At 37.3% G+C, this 11,953-nt stretch overlaps 2 protein-coding genes across 6 annotated transcripts in view; both read right to left on the bottom strand.

The window, feature by feature from the left end:
* Window positions 1–6,259: 6,259 nt before the first annotated feature.
* Window positions 6,260–11,061, bottom strand: LOC118563986. Of its 5 annotated transcripts, XR_004931571.1 has the most exons (17): window positions 10,640–11,061; window positions 10,338–10,537; window positions 10,121–10,262; window positions 9,376–10,032; window positions 9,194–9,277; window positions 9,019–9,128; window positions 8,812–8,931; window positions 8,677–8,724; window positions 8,432–8,515; window positions 8,287–8,352; window positions 7,769–7,829; window positions 7,641–7,691; window positions 7,500–7,544; window positions 7,336–7,400; window positions 7,140–7,236; window positions 6,972–7,019; window positions 6,260–6,850 (listed from the first exon to the last, which is right to left on the bottom strand). XR_004931571.1 is itself a non-coding variant. In XM_036140676.1 (5 exons), the coding sequence occupies exons 1-5, from the start codon at window positions 7,665–7,667 to the stop codon at window positions 6,545–6,547; spliced, it is 543 nt and encodes a 180-aa protein (XP_035996569.1). In that variant the 5' UTR covers window positions 7,668–7,687; the 3' UTR covers window positions 6,265–6,544. The 5 variants fall into 5 exon arrangements, 1 of the variants encoding a protein (XP_035996569.1); XR_004931570.1 differs by lacking the exon at window positions 7,500–7,544 and having other exon boundaries at window positions 9,194–9,283; XR_004931572.1 differs by lacking the exon at window positions 8,287–8,352 and having other exon boundaries at window positions 6,261–6,850; window positions 9,194–9,283.
* The window catches only part of LOC118564035, a 54,794-nt gene continuing 53,832 nt past the window's right edge, over window positions 10,992–11,953 (bottom strand). Inside the window, exon 4 of the mRNA XM_036140729.1 lies at window positions 10,992–11,001. Within this exon, the coding sequence (XP_035996622.1) occupies window positions 10,992–11,001 (10 nt within the window). The remainder of the gene's footprint in view (window positions 11,002–11,953) is intronic.

Genomic DNA, 11,953 nt, shown 5'->3' with positions numbered 1-11,953 from the left:
GTGTCCTGGGTCTTCCCCTGGGCCTCCTCCCGGTGGGACGTGGCCAGAACACCTCACCAGGGAGGCGTCCAGGAGGCATCCTGACCAGATGCCCGAGCCACCTCAACTGGCTCCTCTCGACGTGGAGGAGCAGCGGCTCTACTCTGAGTCCTCCCCGGATGACTGAGCTCCTCACCCTATCTCTAAGGGAGAGCCCAGACACACTACGGAGAAAACTCATTTCAGCCGCTTGTATCCGGGATCTCGTTCTTTCGGTCACGACCCAAAGCTCGTAACCATAGATGAGGGTAGGAACGTAGATCGACCGGTAAATCGAGAGCTTCGCCTTTTGGCTCAGCTCTCTCTTCACCACAAACAAACGGGGGGGGGGGGGGGGGGGGGGAGATGGAAAGAGCAGATTTTACAGATATCCAGTACTGGTTAAAATAGCAGAGAAAGAGGAAACCAAAATAGATGTTGGCATTGCAAGGAGGAAGGGCATCAGGCAAAAAAAATTGTCCAAAAAATAGTTGTTGGACCTGTAGGGCAGAAGGCCATTTGGCCAAGGACTGTCCTGCATGAGGATGTTTTTCTGGTGCCTCATTATGTCAGGATTTGTTCTGATGAACCCGAACTCCACCATACACACAGAGCAGCGTTTAAGGAGGTTTATTGAAGGCTTTGAGTAATGGAGTAGGAGACCAGAGACCGTACCGGGCTGGAGCAGACGAGTGAGGATGGAGATGGTGGAGGATGGAGACACAGTGAAGCTGGAGCAGGCAGTCGGCTGAGCAAGGCGTCTGAGGTAGGGATCTCAGTCTAGGAGGCGCAGAAATCACTGGCAGGTTGACGTGTGATACTCAGGCAGACAACAAGGTGTGAATGCAGATGACCCAGTGGCAAAGAGCAGACTGAAGTGAGCTTATATAGGTAGGCTTGCAGGTGGAAACAGTCCAGGATGATTAGAGGCTGACAGGTGTGGATGATTAAGTAGAGTGGAGTCATAGCTGGGCTGGTGGAAGGAAGGTGCCAGAACTGTCCAGGGTATAGAACTGAACCCTGACAAATTAAGTCACACATTTTGATAAATAATAGTTAAAAATAAAAGGAAGAAGTGTCTGTCGAAAGGAAGAGTCACAGAAGACTCTCTGCGTGCAAGCTGTCTGTCTGATGTGTTGTCTTTGTCATATCTTGTCCAAGATATTGTGTTTGTTAATATGGATCCTTTGTGTTTGAATGAGTAAAGGAGAGACTGCTTGAGTTCACGGCTCTTAAAAGTGTGGGTGTTTGTGTGTGTATCTCTGTCTGTGAGTGTCTCTGAGGGGTGAGAATCTGCATAAAATGCCCAAATGGGTTTTTACACTTTCAGAAATAAAAAGATAAAAAAATGTGATTAATTGTGAATGTAATCGTTTGACAGCCCTAGTTTAGATATAATACACCAGACTTAAATATGGTTCATCAAAAGAAGGCAGAAATAAAAGTTAAAATGGAGTGTAATTGTGTTTGGCAAAAGGATAATGCTGCTGATTGTCTGATTAATGTCTGATTGATGCATGACTAGACTGTGTCTAGTCATGCATCAGTTATCCTCAGATGGAGTAACTGACTTTATGACAAATGTTACTGGTTTGAATCGTTTTACTACAAAGTAAAATTTGCAGAGAGACAGAAGTTGGCAGGAAAGTATTAGGGGGAAATTAAAGGACAGATCCCAAAGTATTCATTCCATGCAAAAATGTTCTCAAAGCCCCTCTAAAATGCAGATGCTCTTGTTATAAAATAATTTAGGAGCAGAGAAATATGTTCCTTATTCATGCAATGCAATTCCTGGTGGATAAACTGCACAGCATTGCAGCTGGTGGTGTAGATTGTGGTTGGCTGATTTAGATAATTTGACTAAAGGCACAAAACTAGCCCTGGGTGAATTTAGAGACATTTTAGGACGTGTGCCTACTTCTGCTGCAGTTTATATTGAAAATGATGCTCAAACGTTCCACATGTCAGATTAAACTTTATTGTCTTCAGTAATTTGTTATTTGGAAAATAGAGTTAGAGAGCATTTTCATTTATCCACCCCTGCAGCGGTTCCCAAGTTTGAGGCATCCAAAGGAACATATGTAACTGAGGCAGCGAAGCAAATAAGAAAAAAAGAGAAAAATGGATCAAAGGTGTGACTCTCAAAGAAGACAGAACTAATCTGGATGAATTATTTAGGGAAATAGTGTTGAACGGTATACCCTCTTCAGTATCACAGCGGATGAAACAAAATCCTGATATGCCCGTTTGTGAATATGCTTGCTGGGAAAAACAATTTGGTACACTATTTCAATATGACTCAAAATGGGGAGGAAGAGAAAACAAGAAATAGAGGAATTACAAGATTAGTTATTTAAATTGCAATTACGGGAAGCAAAATAGAAAGTGAGTAAAAAGAAAAAGTAAACATGAAGGAGTCACCTCAGTTTAATTCACTCCAAGGAGGGACCTTGCCTCTTTCTTCTCTCCATTCTCCATATAATTACAGGTCTGTTGGTCCTGGACGTGGAAGCAAGTGGCAGTTTGGTGGTCAGTGTGGTGTTGAAGATGGAACAGAGGACTGAGTGTACAGGGTGGATATGGTGGAATTGTAAGGCAAGGGACTGGGGGAAAACTCCAGTGAGAGCACACATCAACATACAACTGTGGTTGTCCTGGACATTGGGCACGTGATTGTGGGCTGTTTCACCACACCGACGGGTCAGCCTGGCATGGTGCCATCAAATCCTAACATGACCTCACCTCCACAAAGTCTGTTATTGGGTTTGTCATCATATATTAACTGGAATATATATGTGAGGTGGTTAGTGTTGTAGATTTATCATGTTTGTGTCCTTCACTATCTGCTAACTATTTGCTTTACTATCACCTGTAAAGCAAAGCAATCATGCATTGTCCTGTTAAAGATGTTCTTAGCACAACAGGAGTTCCACTGTTGGGTGCCATCGTAGCTCTGATGTTTCTCAGAGTCAACCTTCATGCATTTATATCATTTTCATGCTGTTATCCTCTTATCAGCATCTTGTGTCCAGGAGTCGCTCTGCTGCCCTGACCAGATTCCAAATGTCCAACTAATCTAATTGGCCTCATTTCTTGTCTGTATGTAAGCAAGAGGATAATCATTAAATTATCCTGGCCTAACAGCCCCTGGGCAAATAGTTAGCTAAACTCTGTTTATGTGTTTTTTCCCCTCTGGATGTTTTACCATCTAGTTAAAGGAGAACTATTGTGCTATTTGCGTTCAAACGGAGAGATGTTAAGTCTCCTTAAATCTTTTAGGTAACTGTGTACAATTCCAAACTATTTCACAGTTGCTTTAATCCCTAATTTACCCATGTTATTTAGTAGAATAAGTAATTATTCTAATCTTGCAGTTTTATCCATTTAAGTCATTAACTTTTGTGGTGTTTTATTGATGTCTGCCGAGTGACAGAACGTAGCTTACTATAAGATGTTCTTTAGATGCGGTGTTCGCAATTTCCTTCGCATAAGCAGGTAGTTCAAACGTTCAGGTTACTCTACTTATATTAAAAAATGTATTTGCTCATTTGTTCATTCATTGATTCGTTTATCTTATTAACTGTTGATGTAATGCCCACTTCAACTTTTTTCACCCACAAGTTTTTTTCTCCCGTTCAATATTATTGCTCATTTATGTACATTTATTTTTCCCATATCATCTGAATTGCATACATTTTTCTTAACACTTTCCTTTAACATTTAAATGGCCCCTCTATGTATCCCACTTGTTGCTGTAATTACCAGTATTGATACGTTGTCAAACCTGCTTATGTTTAGCATAATTTATGAAGTTGCTCTATGCTTTCATCATGTAAATTAACATTTTGGTGCAGAAAGATTTTCCTTTAGTGGTGTCCCCATTTTCTTCTCATGCATGTTGTATTTTGCGAAGCCTATTGTATCCTAAAGGATACAATAAGCTTTGCAAAAGAGTATACAACATGCATGTATGGAGAGTATTCAAGGAGTATTGTATCCAAAAGGATACAATACTCTTTGAATCTTATTCAAACCCCTTGTGGGGTTAATAATTCCAAATTTCTAAATTTAATAAACTCCAAATCATACATACATCTATATATATATATATATATATATATATATATATATATATATATATATATATATATATATATATATATATATTAGGGCTGGGCAACGATTAAAATATTTAATCGCGATTAATCACCCTGATTAATCGCGATTAATCGCAAGAGTGTCTGGCTGCAGACCTCACGTTTCAGTCGCTTCCGCCTTCGTTGTCAGTCGCGTCCGTTTGCAGCCTTCCAGCTTCGTCCTGGGTTGCTTCCGCTTCCATTCTTCTTCTCTGTTGTCATTGGAAACGCGCAGATAATTGTAAACAAATCTGAAGAAATTCAACCAAATAATGCTTCTAAATAATGCTTCTGTGTAAATGTTTTAAATAGCGTTTGTTTGGCGGGGATTAATAAAGTGATAAATAAATAAGAAATGTTTACGAACATATTATGTTACCGCGGTTTCCACCGTTTATTTTTGCATGGAAACGCGCAGATAATTGTAAACAAATCTGAAAAAATTCACAAAATAATGCTTCTAAATAATGTTTCTGTGTAAATGTTTTAAATAGCGTTTGTTTGGCGGGGATTAATGAAGTGATAAATAAATAAGAAATGTTTACGAACATATGTTACCGTCACTAAATAATGCTTCTAAATAATGCTTCTGTGTAAATGTTTTAAATACCGTTTGTTTGGCGGGGATTAATGAAGTGATAAATAAATAAGAAATGTTTACGAACATATTATGTTACCGCGGTTTCCACCGTTTATTTTTACATGTTGCATGTTTTTGCAGGTACATTATTTGCAATACTGTACCTTAACTTCAATGTGCAATTATTTTCCACCGCACTTTAATTTGGAGAGCTTCTGCCAAACTTTATTTCTTAAACTGCTATACTGCACATTTTAGCCTAACTTATGTTTATCTATCGTTAAAAATCATGTTTATAGACATAGTAATAGTCATGCGTATATACATTCTTAGTAAATATTCAACTGTAAACTCTGTTATAATAACCATCTAAATATTATGTTCATTGTACATATCTGCTAAAATTCTATTTTTATGGTGATATCCACCTGGATATTATACTCAGTACATATCCAGCTGTAAATCTGTTCACATTACTAGTTATTCTTATATTAAACTCACTGACGTGTGCAACTGTAAATTCTGTTTATAATAGTATTCATCTCCATATTTATTCAGTACATATCCATGTACTGCACTCATTGAACCATTGTATATCCTGCACTTTACTGATATTGCACTTCTGGTTAGAACTAAACTGCATTCCATTGCCTTGTACCTGTGGAATGACAATAAAGTTTAATCTAATGTAATGTTTTATATATATATATATATATATATATATATATATATATATATATATATATATATATTCTTTTTTTTTTAGAACACCTTTCCTTTCACAATTACTACTGTTGAGAATTAAAAATATATCTTAGTTGGGGTTACTGAGGAAAGCAGAGTTGGGTCTGTCCTTTCCTGCTCCAGCGTATGATAAACATGGAGTTTTATTGCCCTGAGGGGGTGGTCAGCAGGAGAGGGGGTCAGTCATCCTCCCTCTGAGCCATGCAGGAGGAGTTTAAAGTTGATAAAAGGAATGTCTTGGTAAAACTTACTTCAGACAGACAGATTTATCCACCGCGGTGAGAACAACATCTTGTAATGGTATGTACTCTGTCTCCATATTTAATTTCTAAGAATTAAATATGTATTTGAACCGTTCTACCTCTGATCAATGATTCCTTATTTTATTGTCAAATCTTAAACCGGGGTAAAAATGGGCCTTTAGTAGCGAAGCAGGATTAGGCCAAGAATAAAAATATCACACTACTTAAACATTATTTTATACATGTTTTACCAACTGTAAATAATCTTGCCTTGCCTAAATAATATGAATTACAATCTAAAAACCATGGTTATGACTTATTTTCGCTATTCCCAGTCTAAAAGATATATCGCCTGGTGTTTTTACTGTAGCTTTATCTGTAATGTAACATCTCACTGTTTCTCTGCAAAATTCTTTAATGGGCCAGAGTGTTCAGTAATTGCTGTTAGTAACATTGTTGTTTACATAGTCTTTACATTATATCGTCAAATTTTAATGTAAAATATTGTTAAACTGTCAAGGTGTGAGGACCGAAGGAGGAGGATGACCCAAATGCAAGACTTAACTGGTTATTAACTGGTTATTTAATCAAAGAAACTCAGGAACAAGGTGAAAAACATGCCTTCTTCAGTCTTTCTGCTAAACAATTAAACAGCATAAAATATACAGTTGTTAAAGTAAACAAGGCAATAAGCTAGGGTTCCAAATAACCTGGTTGAAAAAAAATAAAACAGCAACTTTACATTTGAAATATGATTTACAAGTGAATTGGTCACTTTGTGCAATGGTGAATAATGAACAGGTATTAAATGCAATGAAAACAAGTTATTTTCGGCATTCACAGTATGCCAAATACCCTCGACTGTCTGCAATTTCCTCACAAAACACATTCATGTCTTCAGGGTTCCTGAAAACAAACTTGAAATTCTCCAAGGTTAACTCCTTTTCATCTTCATCCACTTCCTCCTCACCCCAAAGCTTTTCATACTGCTGTACAGCCTCTGCCAGTTCCACTTCCCCCATCTTCAGTATGTCAGGCAATTCCACGGCATCAGAGAACAAGTGCAGGTTTGCGTTAACCCATTCTGCGGCCTCTTTACAGTCGTTTACAATCCTGGCCTTCACTCTATCCTATAGAAGAGGAAAAGGACAAGTGCTCTTTCTAGTATTACACTTATTTTATACAGTGTATAAAATAAGTGTATCACCTTGAGTGATAGATGCTCGGCAGAGAATTAGTAATCAAACCTACCACTTCAACTGTTGTCTTCGAAGTGTTTTCAACGGAGACATCTTTGTCCTTTTATTTTTTTTTACAAAAAAAGGGTAAACGTTAACACTGATATAAATGTAGTCATAAAGGGGGGGGGGGGGGGAGCACAATTTAAGCAAAAATGTGTTTAATAAAAAATAAGCTAACCTCAAACTTTCGCTTCTTCAGTCTGAACACTGGTTGCACCTCACCACGCAGGAGGGCTCTTGACATCTCCGTCCAGTGTGCAAACATTTTATGATGGCTTAAATAAAATTGTTGAAGAAAATATAAATGTATTATAGGTATAAATGTGGTACAAGCATTTCAAGGCAATCAATTGTCAAAGCTATTGTGATATTACCATCCAAGGTCAAAATTCTCCATCAGCATAACACACCACCATCTTCGCAAAGCTGGCATGTCCATCTAAAAAAAAAATATATATATGTGCATATATTTTTATACTGCATCTCAGAGTGACATTAAAGAATTTCATGATTTTACTGAATGAATAGGTAATCTTACAATAGTGAAATCAAAGGAGGCATCTAGTACTGTATAAAGGGCATACTATGGACACAAACATTGACAATTAAATTTTAATATTTCACAGAATGTACTTTCTTTACAGAGTAGAATACAAGCACAAGGAATTTGTGTCCCTACCATCACCATGAAGATGCCACAGTCCATCCCGTAAGGTTGTCTTGGAAAACCCTAGCATGTCAGGGAGAGAGTTTAGTTCAGCTGGTTTCAGAGTATGGTTAAATATTAATAATATACTGCACTATTACCTCAATTTCCAACCCAGTAGTCTCTTTCCATGGACCAGGATTTATTGACTGAGAAAGTTTTCTATAATTAAAAACACAACAGCATTAGCATTTCTATGCAGCCATTATTATTTAAGTAGACTTTTTATGGTGCCAGTTTGTGAACCCATTTTCAGCTTTAAAATTTTTTTAACCGTTAGATGACAAATTAAAAATTCTAAAACGAAATTGATATCAAATATTTTAATTCAAATTGCACCATAAAAAGGCTTTAGCGCAGATCAGAACGTGATCTGGCATTATTACACACAAAAAGATCAGAACGTGATCTGGCATTATTACACACAAAAAGATCAGAACGTGATCTGGTGAAAAGGAACTTGAACGTTGTTCCAAAATGTAAGGTTTAGTTTGTGACCTCAACAGTTGTCTCATTTCTGGATCTCCAAACCCAGATTTTGCATTTGCACATTGTGAGTCCAGAAAGACAATGTCTCTCTGTGTTGGCTTCAAAACCTACATTTAGCATTATTACTTACAGACAACAGGAAATGTCCAGGTTTCCACACAGGTATAACAATGGCATCTCTGAAGTGTGCATCATTCTAATACATTCAAAAGACAACTGTAAAAATACATAGCAAATACAATTTAAATCTAAACCTGTAGAGCAGGTAGACTTACAGGTAAACTCAGAAGTGGGTTGGATGCAGTTGGGAGTCGCCATGTTGGAACCACATAGAGATCAGCTATAAAAATGCTCTTCCCCTGTGGATTATTTTGTAAATGTGAGCACAGTCATGATGATATTTTTGGAAATGCTATATTTGACGGGGTTTCAACAAGACTAGCATGATACTGTGCCTTTCAATGGGTCAGAAAACCACGTAAGTCTTATGCACACCCTTTCCAAAATTTGCATTGTATACCTTTGATTGAGCAATTTGTTCGATCAGCTCAAAGCACGCATTTCCAATCTGCAAAACAAACAAAAAGTTCAACTTAGCAGCCTCAAATACATACTTAGCTCTCAAATAAATTGGCTACATCTACTTTCAACTCACTGTTGCGTCCATTTCATTGTTCAAACCAAGGCTCCAAAAGTCAGCACGTGTCAGGACACTCTTTTTTGTTTTCACAATCAACTCTGTCGCTGGCTTCTCAATGTCCAACACGTAGTTGAGCTGAGGTGTGCAATAAACAAAACATTTTTATTTGCCTTGAAGTACAGCATTGGTGTTAAAACTTATTTTCGAAGTTGTGCTACGTACCAGCTTCTCCTGGGTGGGATGACTTTGATCACTTGTCCATGATGCTCTGTATGGTCCAACGTTCTCACATTTTGTGAGGGATTCACAATGTTTTCCACATTGGTCATTGTCTATCAAGAAAAGTTAAAGTGAATAAAAACAAATCAATAAATTGATATGAGATCATAGTACCCACCTTTCTTTGTGTCGGTATAAAGCCCTTGTTGCGAAGGAGTTTCAACCAGTATAGATTGTGTGGCCTTTTCGGATACTGCGGTTCCTGATGCTTTCAGAAAATAATTTATAATTATTTAACACAAATACTATTTGTCACGTTACAACCATAAAACAAAAACACTTCTATGACTTCATATTTACCAAATACTGCATGTCCAAAGGCATTCATGGTGATATCCTGCAAGCGATGTGACTTATGCCCACTGTGTAGTTGCTGTTCCAAAAGCTTTGTGTTTGTGTTAATGTTTCTTTGATTTACTAGGCTTCTCATCAAAAATATGTGGGTGGATGGTGCCATGTTATTGAGGAAGTAGTTGTTCTTCCGCATTCTTGAAAAAAGTTGCTCGGCTACCTGGCTATTCAACGAACTTTGCAGTTCTGGGACCAGGTTGATTCTCCTCAACACTTCCTGTGGATCTTTGGTGTTGGCCTCATGGAATTTATCATATAACACATAGTGGTTGGAGGAACCAGTGAATGGATGTCCCTCTTCATCTGGATTTTCCATCATTTCAGTCAGCCACGGTAGGGAGATCTGAAGTTTTTTTTGCTGAGCTGCGGTGATGTTGTCTTGGGTTGACGCAGCCAGCCTCCCTTCATGTGGCTTGAAAGGTATGGAAGTTGGAAAACGGAGGTTGACATGAGTTGCCAAACCCCGAGCAAAGTCATAAACACAGACATTTGGCAGGTGTTTCCAGGACATGAGAAGATCAGCAAAATTCCTTGGAGACTCTGCCCTCAGGTTGAACTTTAAACTGTAGACCACACCATGAGGGCACAAAACCACTGACCACCCACCTTTAAAGAAAATGGCAACAAGAAAGTTGTATAGTAAGTGCTAATTGACATTTGAAAATGGCTTTTAAGAACTATATGAAACCCTTACCGGATGCTCCCCAGATTTTCTGGAATATCTTGTCATACGTGTGCCTTGACTTCATCTCATCCCTTAGTCTTATAACAAGATCTGTCCGTGATCCCTTTGAATCCAAATTGCAGGCCTTGCATAGCTTGCGCACAGTTGAAACCTTGTAAAATAAAGATTAAAAAATTAAATAACGCACAATAAAATCCAAGCATATACATCCATTAGAGAAGTATACCTTCTGCTTCATGAGCTCGTCCACTAGACGGTCCTCTGACACCATGCTGACTTCAGCTTCAGTGGAGGACTTCTGAAAAGTGGAGGAAACTTTTTCAAACTCTGTGTTCAACACCATTTCTGATTTTCTTGTATTCTTTCCAATCCATGGGGCCCAGTGCTCAAAACTAGGATTCACAGCAAAGATGTTCTTTGCACGACCTGAGAAAGACAGACCAAAGAAGATATTAATGAAAGAAAACTGCATAATAAACAAGTGAATTACTTTTAATAATAAAGACAAAACTTTAAGCATGTAAATACTTTGAAAGAAGCCACGTGAAATCATTTCCAACTGAACAGAATCCCAGAAATCTTCTATATTCACTTTGCCAGTGAAATTCTCAGAGGGCTGTTTCATGTCACTCACTGAAAGATTAAAAAAATGTTAACAATGAAACAAACATCAAACCAAGAAAAAAGATCAAAACACTCATCCATTCTGACTAACCGGGCAAGTTAAACACTCCTTTCTTGTGGAGGTCCATCACAACTACTGGAGGATAGTAGCCACAGCACACGCAAGAATAGGAATATGCATGGCTTGTCAATGCCTCAAAGTGGCAGTAAGCATGGAGAATTGTATCTCTGGGAGGAAATTTGACCTTCCTCAAGCTCAGACCCGACTGCAGAAACAAATCACAGGGGGGGCATTCCATTTTTTTAGGGGGGCACACTTTTAAAAGTTTTTTATTACTTATTTATTACTTATATATATATATATATATATATATATATATATATATATATATATATATATATATATATATATATATATATATATATATATATATATATATATATGTATATATATATATATATATATATAGCAATAGTGTAGTCAGTTTTGTCAGTTTTGTCAAATTATAGCAATAGTGTAGTCAGTTTTGTCAAATTAGGCAGGCTTCACGCCAATTAGGCATTTGAACACAAAAGCCTAATTTTTGTTCCAATTAGCTGGAACAAAAATAGTTAATGGGCAGGTTGTAAAAAAATTGGGAAGCTTTTCACAACATTTGTTGGGCCTTTAGAAAGAATTACTAACAAAATATATCAAAATAGTTGTCAACGTCGCACAGGAAACCAAAACATTTTAATAAAATGCCATCTCCTACAACTCATACTGGTCAATTTATTTTTTTAAATAAGTCGAATCTGTCGATCTGACATCATCATTGAATAGTAGTTATAATGAATAATATTGATTGGTATGATAAAACAAGAAAAGAATAATGGTTAATCAAGTGTTTGGTCAGTGTAAACGCCCAGGAGGGGTTGAGTTCTACTTATCAACTTAAAAATATTTCATGACTGCATGTAAGAGATATTATACTGAGAGAAATTAAGTTTATATTAAGGTAGATTTACAACTCATGTTGGGAAGGTATTTATAAATAATTTTTTTCCGGTTAAAATATAATGATTGTTAAAGAGATTGTGTGTGTTATGTGGTTGTCTGATTGCATATTTTGTTCGGAGGCCGTATGCACAGTTTTTTTCTTTGCTTCAGTGCAGTTGTGTGCTAATGGCATGTTCTTATGTTTAATAGTTATGTGTTTAATAGTTCTGTGCTTTAAA

This window comes from Fundulus heteroclitus, chromosome 8 (genome assembly GCF_011125445.2).
Source record: "Fundulus heteroclitus isolate FHET01 chromosome 8, MU-UCD_Fhet_4.1, whole genome shotgun sequence".
Taxonomy (NCBI): Eukaryota; Metazoa; Chordata; class Actinopteri; order Cyprinodontiformes; family Fundulidae; genus Fundulus; species Fundulus heteroclitus.
This window is presented reverse-complemented; position numbering and strand designations above follow the sequence as displayed.

What these genes read in the sequence shown, in the direction of transcription:
- LOC118563986 (XM_036140676.1), bottom strand. Translation starts at nt 7,667, where the DNA reads ATGGACTGTGGCATCTTCATGGTGATG. An exon ending in GAGAATTTTGACCTTGGATG is followed by an intron (nt 7,237 to 7,335) that starts GTAATATCACAA and finishes ATTTTATTTAAG; the next exon opens with CCATCATAAAATGTTTGCAC. An exon ending in TGAAGAAGCGAAAGTTTGAG is followed by an intron (nt 7,020 to 7,139) that starts GTTAGCTTATTT and finishes AAAAAATAAAAG; the next exon opens with GACAAAGATGTCTCCGTTGA.